Genomic DNA, 13,298 nt, shown 5'->3' with positions numbered 1-13,298 from the left:
CCCCCATATTCTACAGAAGCATTTAGGAGTGTCTTCTTTCTCTCTTGTAAAATGGGGCTATTGAGTTCATCTTTGTTTATTTGTCTTTAATATGAGGAATTCCTTTCACCTTCATTGGGGTCACCAGGTTGAAGGTAATATTCTTAGTAAATGCAAAGAAGAGATTATTAAAGTCCTGTTTTCCCATCATCATTGATTTGATTCCACATCATTTATCACTGTAGGATTCGACATAGCTAGGAATTGCCCAAGAACTTTCTGAGAATGAAACCAGAGGAAGGATTGTCATTGATGTAATTTTGCCTCAATTCCTAGGTAGAACCTATGGAAATCAAAGTGCATGAACTTTATTTCTTCAGTGTTCACTGTTCTTACTGCCTTTTCTGTGCAGCTTTCCCCCTTCTCATCAGAATCTCTCTAGCTACTGAACTCCCATTTATTTGGTGCTTAGATCATCTTGTGATAGCTCCTATATAACTCCCATGGTTCTTTAAATTGGCTCCTCTATATACCTTCTCTTTCCTTTTAGCTAGGGACATAAGATAATTTACTTGTTATAGTCACTTAATAGCTATTTATTTGTTTTTTTTTTTTTAAAGGTTTGATTGATGCTTTTTTGGTTTCTTAATCTGATTGTCATTTCTCAGTACTCATATGCTGTACTGCCTTCTAGGATACTCTCTTATTAAAAAAAACAAAGTAAAGTAAAATAAACTCATATTTTGACTGCCTTTGAGAACATAAACCTCATTCTGTACTCACATGTGCTGTCTTTCTACTTAGAGAAGACAGTGTATTTCATTATTTGCCCTCTGGAATCAAGGTTAAATATTCTTTCAGAAACCAAATGTATTTAAATCAGAGATGGAAAACTGGGGGAAACTTTGGTGTTGAGATTGCCTTGGATTCATTTCTGATCGGACTACTAGCGAAGCAGGATTAAATAGTAACTCTGCAATTAACATAAGAAATCCTTTATGAAATTTATGAATTATGAAATTCTAGCAAGATGAGTTTATGAGTGATCATATTCATTTGTTATACTTTAAATTGGAATAGACTCAGAAACACCACTGATCAGTTGAGTCAGTTCAACTCATCAGACTTATCAGAAGCTTAACAAGTGGCTATGTTCTGAGCCAGCCCCAGTTCTGCTTTTAACACTCTTGTAGAGCTGGTCTTGGGCTAGTAGATCAACTCCATTCTATTCTTGTTAGTCCTGAAGTTGGGCTTAGTATTTTCTGCATGTAGTCTTATGAGATGGCCCTAAAAGGATCTCAGAGGCCCATTACTTTCCCATTTGGGATGAACTTGAAACTCGAACTATATCTCTGGATATACCACAGTAAATATTGTGCAGCTATTCCAAGATACATAAGTCAAAACATTTGATGACCACATTCAGTTACAGGACCCCATATGGGGTTGCAACCACAGTGGAAGAAGCTGGGGTCTAGATCAGTGGTATTGAAAAGGATCCCTGAAAGTGCAAATTGACTTAGAAAACCAAAAATTAACATTATCTATGTTACATTGTATTTTGGGGACAGTTAGGTGGTACAATGGATAGAATATCAGGGCTAAACTCAAGAAGACTTATCTTCTCGAGTTCAAATCTGGCCTTAGACACTTGCCCTGGGCAAATCATTTAACTCAATTTGCCTTAGTTTCCTCATCTGAAAAATGAAGTGGAGAAGGAAAAGGCAAACTACTCCAGTATCTTTGCAAAGAAAATTCCAAATGGGGTCATGAAGAATTAGATATGACTGAAATGACTGAACGACAACATTTGTATTTTTATTTATTTTGATAAATGTTTCTCAATTACATTTTAATTTGGTTCCTAAAACACTGAGGGATTCTGTATCTGGTTTAGATAACATCTGAAGTTCCTTCCAGATCTGCTTCTGTAATTTTTTTGTCCTTATAAGTATTTAAATATCATTAAATGGACTAGTCTTAAGAATGTTTATCTCTATAGGTCTGGGTCTTGAGAGAGAGATTATGAAGATGGATCTTTCCTTTTATAGAAATAACTCTGTTTATATATACACATCTGCATATATATATATATATATATATATATATATATATATATATACACACACACACACACTCCCCCCCCCCACATATCCTTCCCTTTATTTTCCTGATGATTAGAAAGACTTTGAAAATGGTAATGCAATTTTAAAAAATTGTAAAAAAAAAATTGCTGAGACACTTACCTAGATATTTTGGCATTAGATGACCTCAATAATAGAATAAAAATATTTTCAATTTCTTTAATGCAGAATCGCAATGGTGCAGTGAGCCAGCTGCAGTATGAGCTTGGTAAAGTTCTATGCGATGTCCATTCTTGTGACGGTGTTGTCATTGCTGGGTAAGCAAAAATATCTTTACTTTTTCTTTTTGATCTTGATATGTCGCTTATATTTCCTTGTCCTTTAGGATAGTGTCAGACTTAAACTTGACTGATGGCACCGTTTGCCATTGCGTCTAAAGTGGGTTGTGATTCAGTTCTCTATTTCCAAGATCCCTCTCACTGCCAGTGTTCTACAGCTCATACTGAGACTCAAACTATAGAATCAGCCTCCTGTTGAGTGGGGATTCTTAAGCCATTTGTCTTAATAAGACTTCCTTAGCTTTTAAATTACTCTTGTGGCATGTTGTCTTGGGTTTTCATTAGGGTAAATAGTTTGTATTTTATGAAGACATAAAAAAGTCAAATGAGAAGAAGAAGAGTTGGTACAAACCAGTGTCTACACTAATTCTTTATTTTTGAAGCCTTTATTATGATGAAGGGCTGTGACCACACATTATCTTCCTTCCCTACCACATAGTATATATTTGCTGTTTAAGTTGCCTTGAAATGCTCTTTATGTGTCTTGATGCACTAGAAGTCTAATTTCACTCTCACATCTGTAAATTTCTCTGCATTCTGCACAGAAAACCACTTATGAATTCTTCATCAATTGCTAGAGATGCCCATATGTTGTTTTGTGACTGTAATGGGAAGATCATTTTTCTCTATGGATCGTGAATGTTTCTACATCATTTTGCAATCACGTATGCATTGTTATAAAGTGCAGCTTAGAACTCTTCAGAGTTGTATTTCAAATTTGAGTGACTCACCTAAAAGAGTAGCTTACCCAAGAGAGTGTCTTAGGCATATTTATATAATAATAGCAAATAGGTCTGTTTCTTTTGTGAATATAGGGAAAGCTTTCCTTAAGTAGCATTCTGAAATGGCACTCAAGTTTAGACTGAAATTCCAAATGGTAGTAGGCAGGAGGATTTTAATGGATAACTAGTATTTGGATAAAAAGCAGTATTGAGTAACTCTTATTGGCAGTATTTGGTTCATTTAACACACAACATATGCCCAGGAGGAAAACTGTCTTCCTACTTTGTCCTTTTATTTGTGATTTCAAAATTAATGCTGATCTTGGGCATCACAGAACTATTTTGAGTAAACATTTGTAGAATGTCCTGCAAGTTTGAGATGAGTGCTAGAGAAATACATTAAGAAAAGCAGTAAGTATCTACTTATACTAGGTACCAAAAAGTGAGCCAGGAAGTACTTTTGTTGTGAACTGGCTGAGCATCTCAGTTCACTTTTTTGGGCCTCATGTTTCCAATCAGTAAAACGAGAAGATTAAGGAAGATGACTTCGAATGTCTTTTCCATCTTTGGTATTCCATGATCCTGTGACTTATCTAAGAGGGGGTATATTGCTTCAGCTGCAAAACTCAAGACTGAGATGTTGTCATTTGGATTCTCCTACCCTAAGAAAGCTTAACAGGGACTTCTCATCCTAGACATGGTCTTTGTGAAGACCAGCAGCATTCGGTCAATCTTTCCTTCTCTCCCTCTTCTATTGTCCAAGACCCGTTCTCCAGCCGAGGCCGGCATGAAAGGCAGGAGATGCCAGTTTCATGGATCGATAGACTGAAACTTGATCTGTGGGTCAGAGCAGGCTCCTAGCATCTCTTCTTTCTCAAAGAGCCCTACGTTTATGGCCTAACATCAGATAATTCAATCTCGCCTGTATGTACAGCATCTTGTGTTTATCATTAAAATTTTATCCAGTGGTTACGATGCTTGTTTTCTGGGTCAGATCTTGAATCCCTTTTCATTTGAGACAGTGGTGTTTGTGGTTACCTCACTCCCAATCAATGTTGTATTCACCATGCTTTCTACAGTTATGTTTCTCTGAGGATTTTCTTAAAGAGCCCGTAACCATTTCACTATTTCTTCCCTGTATATTTTTCTTTCATTCCTTTTTGTAGTTTCCTTTTACACAAAGGAAACCTAATAAGAACAAGCAGGTTTGGCAGTTTTTAGTATTTAGATCTGAAGTTTGTATATCAAAATGTTCTTTTATGTATGAAAATATATTTTACTCTCTGGTCTATAGAGACCACCTTTGGTCTCTATTTTTTGGTAAGTATCTTTTATATCCCTTTCTTCTTTTCCATTCGCTCTACTAAAGGAACTTTTAGGTATCATTGTAAATTCTTTCCTTTATCTTTGAGAAACTTTGGTGCATAGCAGAGATGTCAGAAGACAAGAGATGAATAAATATACTGATTTTTCAAAATGGTGATAGGGAGGGAGGAAGCAAATGAAAAGCATTTATTGAAGAGGATTCTAGAAACTGTAGGAATGCTAATTCTGGGAGAAATTATTGAATACCTTGTGAACACTTGAAAAAAGAAAATGTTCACTGCAGGATTTGCTAAGTGCATATCATCAAACCACTATCATTTCCTTTTTTGATGGATTAGAGGATTAGAATGGTAGATCAGGAAGCTACTATCCATAGCATTCTTGTTTCTTGATTTTCAGAAGACATTTATTTGATCAAGTTTCTCATAATTTCTTACTAGCCAAAATAGGAGCAGAGTGAACTGGATGAAAGTACAGTTAAGCGGTTGAAGAACAATTTAGTATTCTCTGTTTAAGGCTGATGTGACTCAGTATGAACCAGCAGTGTTCTTTTATTCTTAAAAAAAACATTATTAATGAAATTTCAATCTGTATTAATAGGCATACAGTGTCCGTGTTCAGAAAGGACCTGGTGTTTTCTGCCCTGGCCAGATCACATCTGGAGTTTCATGCCCACTTTGGGCACCAGGTTTTGGCAAACTAGGCTGGACTGTCAGAAGCAATATAAGAGAGTTTAGAAACTGTTTCCTTTCAGCTACCACAAAAATGATCATTCCCTTGGTCTTGCCATCATCCAGAAATGTACCACACCATGTTCATCAACTCTGAATTTCTTTATGTGATCATGGTCTGTTGTCATTCCAATTCTTCTTCTGCCTTAAATATCCTAGACCTATATTTCCTCATCACTATAACCTCCAGTCCACAAGAACCACTTAGTTCTCTCCCTGGCCATCTCCCTGCATTAGCTACACTTCCTTCCCCATCTTGACCCCTTGGTGAACCTGTCCATTCCCTGCCTTCTGGACCGATTGCTGATCTCACCCTGCCAAGCAAGCCTCAGTCTGCAAGCCCTCCCACCATCCACTGCTTGTGCCCCCTTCATGTAGAAGGAAGCCATGAGGCTCTTTTGGATACTTATGTATCCTGGCAGCGCCGTCACTGAAGTAAGATAGTCCTTTTGCATCTCCCTAATTAACTCACTGGCTCCCTCATCACAGGGCTCTGCTAGACTTTCCATCCTCTTTCACATCTCCTATGGCTTCCCCTGGCCCCATTCTCTCCATTGAGGACCTTCCCCTCATTTCTCTAATTGAGGCCATTCTCTTGGAGTTCTTTCTCCTCTCTTCCTCATCTCACTTCTCCCAGATGCCTTCTGCCACTGTCCCCTTCCTCCCTGGCCTTCTCCCTCAAGAGCCATCTTATTCCATTCTGTCTTCTCCATCATCCTCTCTGACACTTATCATCATCCCTTCCATCTCAGTGCTGCTTCCTTTGCCCAGAAATGGGCCACGCCAACCCTGCCCACCTGTTTTGTCCATCTCTGCTAGCTATTATCCCTTCTCTTCCTTTTGTGGCTCAGCTGCTTGGGCGGTGTGCTACAATTTTCATTCCTCTTACTTTCCTTTTCTTCCTTGCTTCCAGGCTCATCGTCCCACTGACATTTTCTCTCCAAAGTTAAGAAGAATCTCTTAATTGCCAAATCTCCTGGCCTTTTCTCTGTCTTTTTTTTTTTTTTTTTTTTTTTTTTTTTTTTTGATATCTTGGCAGTCCCCTTCTCTCTAGATTTCTGTTACACTTCTTTATCCTGGTGCTCCCCTTCCTGTCTAAATGTTCCCTTTTAGTTTTTTTGGCTGGATTTTCATCCAGGTCACATCCTGTAAAGGTGGGCCCTCTGTAGGGCTCTTCTCTCCCCTTTCTCTCTTCTTTCACTTGGTGATCTCATCAGCTTCCATGGATTCAGTTAACACCTTTATACTTAGGATTTGCAGTTCTACTGATCTGGTGATCTGCGGCAGGCCTCTGATCAGACTCTTTTTGGATGTAGATTTTAGTGTATGAAGTTGCCCATTTCTAGACAAAGGAAGCAGCATTAAATAGACAGAACAGATTGATGATGGCAAAAGGTATTGGGGGGAAGAGAGGAGAAAGAAGAACTCTTAAACGAATGACCTCAATACTTTGAAATGTGTGGCAGTGGGTGAGCCTGAGGGATTAGGAAGATGTGGGTGTCCTGGGTGTATCTACATTTCATAAACCTGTTGCTTTCTTTCCTGACACTGCTACCCTCCTGGTGCCAGCCTAGGAGTTATCCTGGATTCCTCATTATGTCTCACCCCTCAGATCCAAGCCATTGATTCCATATCTGCAATGTTTCTCATATATGAGTCCATGTCTTCTCTATGAGACCCCCTGGTACAGGCCCTCATCCTCATCCCCGGACCATGCAGTAACTCTGCTTGCCTCGGCTCTCCCCACTCCAGCCCATTCTCCCTTCAGCCACTAAAGGGATTTTCCTAACTTGCAGGCCAGATTCGTCAACGCCTCTTCTCCTTCACCTTATCCCTTACCCATACAGACACATATATGTCCTCAATAAACTCCAGTGACTTCCAGTTGCCTCCAGGAACAAATACAAAATCCTCATAACTTGTTCCCTCCCACTTTTCTGGTCTCCTTACACTTCACTCCTAAACACGAATCCAGTGTATCTTCTGGCTGCTCCACAGATAAGACCCTCCAGAATTCTCTCAGCTCTGGGCGTTCTGCTCCTCCTATTGACCCTGGCTTCCATCAAGTTCCAACTAATATCCCATTTACTATTATAAGAAGCCTTTCCCAACCTCTCTTAATTCCACTTCCTCTATTAGTTATTTCCTGATTACATTTCCTACAGTTTGTGTGTACATGCTTGTTTGCATGTTGCATTGGAAACTCCCTGAAGGCAGGGACTTTGTTTTGTCTTGCTTTGGATCCTTGTGCTTAGCACAGTGCTTGGCACATAACAGATCCCTGGGAGATTGAGATCATGTGACATCAGTGGAGGAAATGTTGAAGGATGTTTATTCTGAAGAGAGAAAACTTAAGAGGAAACAAATAGGAAAAGCTTCTCTCTGGGAGAGAGACTAGACAAGCTTTGTTGCCTCGTGGCCCTGTTCAGAGGGCGGACCCACATGGGCAAATTACAGGGGGAAGATTTCAGCTCAGAAGGCAGAACTTCTAACAGCCAAAGCTGCCCATCACGGGCCAGGCCGTCTCAGGCCACGTGCAGCATTCAGAAGATTTTGGACAGCTATTGATCCAAAGGGTTTTAGAGGAGACAGAAGTTTGGCTGGAAGTTTGATTTAGATGACCACAGTCCCTTCCGACGCCAATGAGCCACGGCATTATTCTTTGTCATTTTTTGCAAAGATTGCTAAAATTACTTTAAGAATAGCATTCTGCTTTTATTTAAGATGAGACTGAATCTTTTGTTCTGCACTCTAGTAACATTTTGAGAAAAAGGTAATTGTCTTATTCCATAAAGTTCTTTTTAAAAACATTTATTCTTCACTCAGACATCAGAAGAGAGCTTTTTCATGAGCACAGCAGATCAAAACAAGAAAGTTCTTCGTGAAGCTGGAAATCTCCATTTTACTGGTTGGGTTGTTTTGTTTTGTTTTGTTTTTTTTAACCTGCATTTTTGTCTACATGTATTCCACATGTTGATTTCAAATTGGTTGTCTCCTGCTTATTAAAAGTACTGAAAGGTGAGCCAGCAAGTCTCAGTTCTGAATATACTCTTGTCTCTAACTTGGGCAACTCAGGTCACTTCTTGGGGGCCTCTTCTTCCTAATCTGTAAAAAGGCTTTCTTATTTCTAGCATTCTGTCTGTCTTTCTAGCTTGTTTACGTTTTATTCTGTCATTTTCTATGCATTAAAAATGTCATCATGGCTTTGTTAGTGTAAGGTTTTGTAACTGTTCATGATTACACTTTTTTGTGAGGAGTTTTTCTGAATTAACCTCAGAAAAAGAACTTTATTAGAAAATTGAAAGTGATAGCTGCATTATGAACCGTCTTTCTGGGAACAGAGTTAGCCCAGCTGTTTACTTAGTGGATTTGAGAAGCATCAGTGGGAAAACTGGCCTTGACCTGCCCCCAGTTGTCTAGTTAGCGCTATGGTAGGTTAGAGGCCATACCTGCTCTCTGAGCTTTTGAGCACTCAGGTAATGTTAAGGAGACTTGGAGCACATCTCCTTTGCTTTTAGAAGAATAAGGGCTTTCTGAGAGGCCATTATGGAGGACCAGCGGAGGAGCAGGGATGCTCGGGCAGGGCTCGTTTTGATGCTCCTAACAAGTGGAGGGCCCATAGTGAGACACACCTTGCCAGCCTCCCTTTGTGAGTCTCAAAAAGCTTCCCCTCCCCCTATTTGCTGTCTCATAGTTGAAAGTGTGTTGAAAACAGATGACATCATGAGTTCAGAAAGGTCAAATTAGAAAACCTGATCTGTAGGTCTAGTTACAAGTTGACATAAAGTGTATTCACTTGACTGCCACCTAGTGAAGGAAAGCATCTCAGGTGAAACCTGGAGCAGAAACTTGAGCCTTGTGCTCATCGGAGACCCCTGTGCCAGCTCAGCCTCAGCATTAAGCTATTAGCTTACCAAAAAGCTTTTATCAGATGCCCAAGAGTACGGTGGTATTTGGCAATAAATTCCCTCCTCACCGGTGCTTAAGATTCATAAGCCTGAAGCATTTCAGCTCTTGCAACAAAGCATAATTTTCTCTTTATATTTGAGGGCTACCTTTTGGTTAAAAAATTTAGCAAAATCATTTGTTTTCAAAATGTTTTCTTTGCATTACTTACCATGGTACTCTCCTCTCTCCCCTCATCTTTATTTTTTAATTTTTGATCTAACTTTTAGTCAATAATTTGCACTTTTCCTGGAACGCACACTTAATTTATCCCTGTTTCCTTGCAGTACCTATGGATGGGAAAATTCCTTGCCCTTCCTCTTTCTTCCTATCATTTTATTCTTTGAAACAACAATTAATTTTCTCTTTTTATGCTGTACTTTTAATTTACATGCTCAAATCTTCACGATGAACGTGATCAGGTAATCAACCAGGTAAGCCCTTGTGGGCCCAGCAGCCATTCTTATACCAGTTGACTCCTTGATTGAACAGAGTATGTGGTGAATGCCATTTCTAATGTTCGTTCCAGCTTCAGACATCTAGCTTACATGCAGGTGGATTTAAATCTCTGCTTCTCTAATTGATTCTGTTTGCCCAGAACAAAGACTTGATTATTGTCTATAATTAGGATTTGTTAAATGGACGTTCTCTACTCAAACATAGACATGAGTCAAAGATAACTTCCTATCTTACCTCATTTTTAGTTATTTCATTCCCCATATTTCCCCTAATAGTAGGAGAACTCGACTCATTTTATGATGGAACAATTTTTTGTATTAACCAAATTCTTTGACATTCTTTTTGCTTTCTGTTTCAACGTGAAGCATTCCTCCACAGATTTCAAAATTTTCTACATATGAGAAATGAAATTTTGGTTGGTTTAATTGATAATTCCTTTTTTGTTCTCTGACTACATTAGATTTTTTTTTTAAGTAAAGTTTTTTTTTTTTTCAAAACGTATGCATAGATAACGCTTTAACATTAACTCTTGTAAAACTTTGGGTTTCAATTTTCCCCTCCCTTCCCTCATCCCCTCTCCTAGATAGCAAGTAGTCTAGTACATGTTAAACATGGTAGAGATATATGTGAAATTCAATAGATGCATACATATTTATACAATTATCTTCCTGCACAAGAAAGATCAATTCAAACCAGAAAAAAAATGAGAAAGAAAATAAAATGCAAGCAAATAATAAAAAAAAAATGAATAAAAATGCTATATTTTGAACCACTCTCAGTTCCCACAGTTCTCTCTCTGGGTAGACTACATTAAATATTATTGCTGCATCCTTCCACTAAGCTCTAGTGCAGAGGCTTATCATGGCATGGAATTGGCCTTAGATTGTTGAAAGGTATGCCAGCAGAACTCGGCTTTTAGCAGATGCTTCCTAGATGGAAAATGATGCCTGTTATCTTAGGACTGGCCTCTGTCTTAGGTCAAAAAGACTTACCAAGTTGGCTGCAGGCTGGCAAATGTTTTGGTCATAGCAACTCTCAAACACCATCAGATAAATTGTAAAGTGCTTGTTACAATATGAGGACTGTTTGCTAAAGCAGTAGGGGAAGTATATTCATTGTCAAAATCTCAACTCCTTGGCAAAGTGAACTGTTTAGGGTGGACCCAAATTGGTAATAGTATTAAAAATTTCTTTATACACATAATGTGTTATTCACATTAATGCTGTGGACATAACTCTCATTTTTTTTTCACTTAATAGTTTTTTTTTTTATACATGTAAAGATAGTTTTCAGCATTCCCTTTTGTAAGGTTTTGCGTTCTAGTTTTTCTTTTTCCTTCTCTTCTTGCCCCAAACAACAAACTATCTGATATAGGTTACATATGTACAGTAATTTTAAACATATTTCTATATTAGACATGTTTTGTAAGAAAAACCAAAACAAAAAGGAAAAACCATAGGTAGAAAGAAAAAACAAAAAAAGGTGAAAATGATCCACGTTCAGTGTCCATAGTACTTTCTCCAGATATGGACGACATTTTCCATCCAAGTCTATTGGAATTGTCTTGGATCACTGTATTCCTGAGAAGAATTAAGTCTGTCAGAGTTGATCATCATACAGCCTTGCTGTTATTGTGTACAGTGTTCTCTTGGTTCTGATGATTTCATTCAGCATCAATTCATGTAAATCTTTCCAGGCTTTTTTGAAATCCATGCTCTCAATTTTTGAGATTATTTTTTTCTTCAAGTCTTGGCCTTATTCTTTACTTTTGTAAGACTTTAGAGATGACCCTGTGTTTGCAGAGATTATGATAATAGTATAGAAAGTCTGGCAGGAGGTAGTAAGTCAGACATGTTTTGGGAATGAGCCTGGGAGGACTAATTTGACTGAATCGTGAGAGATTCATCACCAATTTGATGTTAAAGTAATGGCTTTTCCAGCTAGAGAAATGCACAAAAAAATCATCTAAGAGATTTTGGAGATCTTGGAGAGTCTTCATAAGAAAGAGAATCATTGGAAAGATCACAAATTGTTGCTACATGGAATAAATCCTGGTTATTATGATTACTTTAATCACTGTCCCATGACAAATTTAATCATTCAATTCAATTAGTCATTCAGTTTGCAAATCTAGACAGAGTACTAAAAAGCAGATATCACCTTGCTGACAAAGGTCTTTTTAGTTAAAATTATGTTTTTTGCAGTAGCAATATTTGGCTGTAAGAGTTGAACTGTAAGGGATGATGAGTGCTACAGAATCAACACTTGTGCTAGAGAAGGTTTTTTTTTCATTTATTATTCTGAATTTAAGAAATAAAACAAACATTTCTATAACAGAGTAGAATAGACAACATTTTTTAAAATTAATTTTAAAAATTAATAACCTCTTCATTTATATTTAGCAGAATTAAAATCTGTTTCCTTACATCTTCTACTCATTGCTCATAGTTCTACTCTTGAGGACTAAGTAGAAAAACTCAAAAAAATCTTCACCATGATACTTGAACCATAATACAATAGATATTTGAAAACAGTTATGAAATCTCCCAAGTCTTTTTTTTCCCTCTAGTTAAACATCCTTAGCTTCTTCAATCCTGATCTTTATTAAGTCAGAACTATGTTTCCCAATATCTAATCTGTGAACCAGCACTTCTTCTCAGCAGATTTTTAATAATTGACACATTTTTTGCTATCAAAAGTTATTACTACTTCAAGCTTTTTTTTTCTTTTTAAAATTTTTTTTAAAAAACAGAAGGGGGAAAAAGATGAAAATAGTGGTGTTGATCTACATTCAGTTGCTATAGTTCTCTTTCAAGATGCAGATGATGATTTCCATTTGAAGTTTATTGAGATTGCCTTGGATCACCGAAACACTGAGAAAAGTATCAAGTCTGTCATAATTGATCATTACCCAAACTTGTTGTTTCTGTGTACAATGTTTTCCTGTTTCTACTTATTCACTCAGTATCAGTTCATGTAAATCTTTCCAGGCCTTTTAAAAATCATCCTCTTCATCCTTTTTTTCTTAATAAAACAATATTATTCCATTACTTTCATATATTATAACTTATTCAGCCATTCCCCAATTAATTTTCATCATTTTTCCCCATCATTTTCCAATTTCTTGCCACCACAAAAGAAAGCTGCATCAAACATTTTTGCACCTGTGGTTCCTTTTCCCCGCTTTTATGATCTGGAAAAGACTTTTAAGGATCCTTTGGACAGCAAAGAGATCAAATCGGTCAGTACTTAGATTAATTACAAAACTGTTCACTAGAAGGTCAGATATTAAAGCTGAATCTTAAGTACTTTGGCCACTTTAGAAATTGGGACTCATTGGAAAAGTCCCTGATGTCGGGAAAGATCGAAGACAAAATGAAAAGGGGTCTTCAGAGGATGAGGTGAATAGGCAGTGAGGAAACAATGACCATAAATTTGAACAGACTTTGAGAGAGAGTGCAGGACGGAAGGGCCTGGCATGCTATGCTCCACTGGATTCATAGTTATGACTGAATAACAAAAATAAGAATGTGTACTCTACTATGCTAGAAAGATAACAAACATTAATGACGTGCCTTGATTTTGTGCAGCTTATGATCCAGTCAGGAGAAAGGACAACAATTCACTGTAATATAACTACATTAGTGTCTAAGAAAGGAGTAATCAATTACTACGTAATCACTATTCTTCTTTTAGCCTCTTTAAAATATTTCT

At 37.5% G+C, this 13,298-nt stretch overlaps 1 protein-coding gene across 1 annotated transcript in view; it reads left to right on the top strand.

Annotated features, from left to right (window-relative positions):
- The window catches only part of FBXW8 (F-box and WD repeat domain containing 8), a 114,214-nt gene that overhangs the window by 25,426 nt on the left and 75,490 nt on the right, over positions 1-13,298 (top strand). The window contains exon 4 of the mRNA XM_074296808.1: positions 2,292-2,380. Coding sequence (XP_074152909.1) covers positions 2,292-2,380 — 89 coding nt within the window. The remainder of the gene's footprint in view (positions 1-2,291; positions 2,381-13,298) is intronic.

The sequence above is a fragment of the Sminthopsis crassicaudata genome, chromosome 1, assembly GCF_048593235.1.
Source record: "Sminthopsis crassicaudata isolate SCR6 chromosome 1, ASM4859323v1, whole genome shotgun sequence".
Classification (NCBI taxonomy): domain Eukaryota; kingdom Metazoa; phylum Chordata; class Mammalia; order Dasyuromorphia; family Dasyuridae; genus Sminthopsis; species Sminthopsis crassicaudata.
Note: the sequence above shows the minus strand (reverse complement) of the source record. Positions and strands in the feature narration are given on the sequence as shown.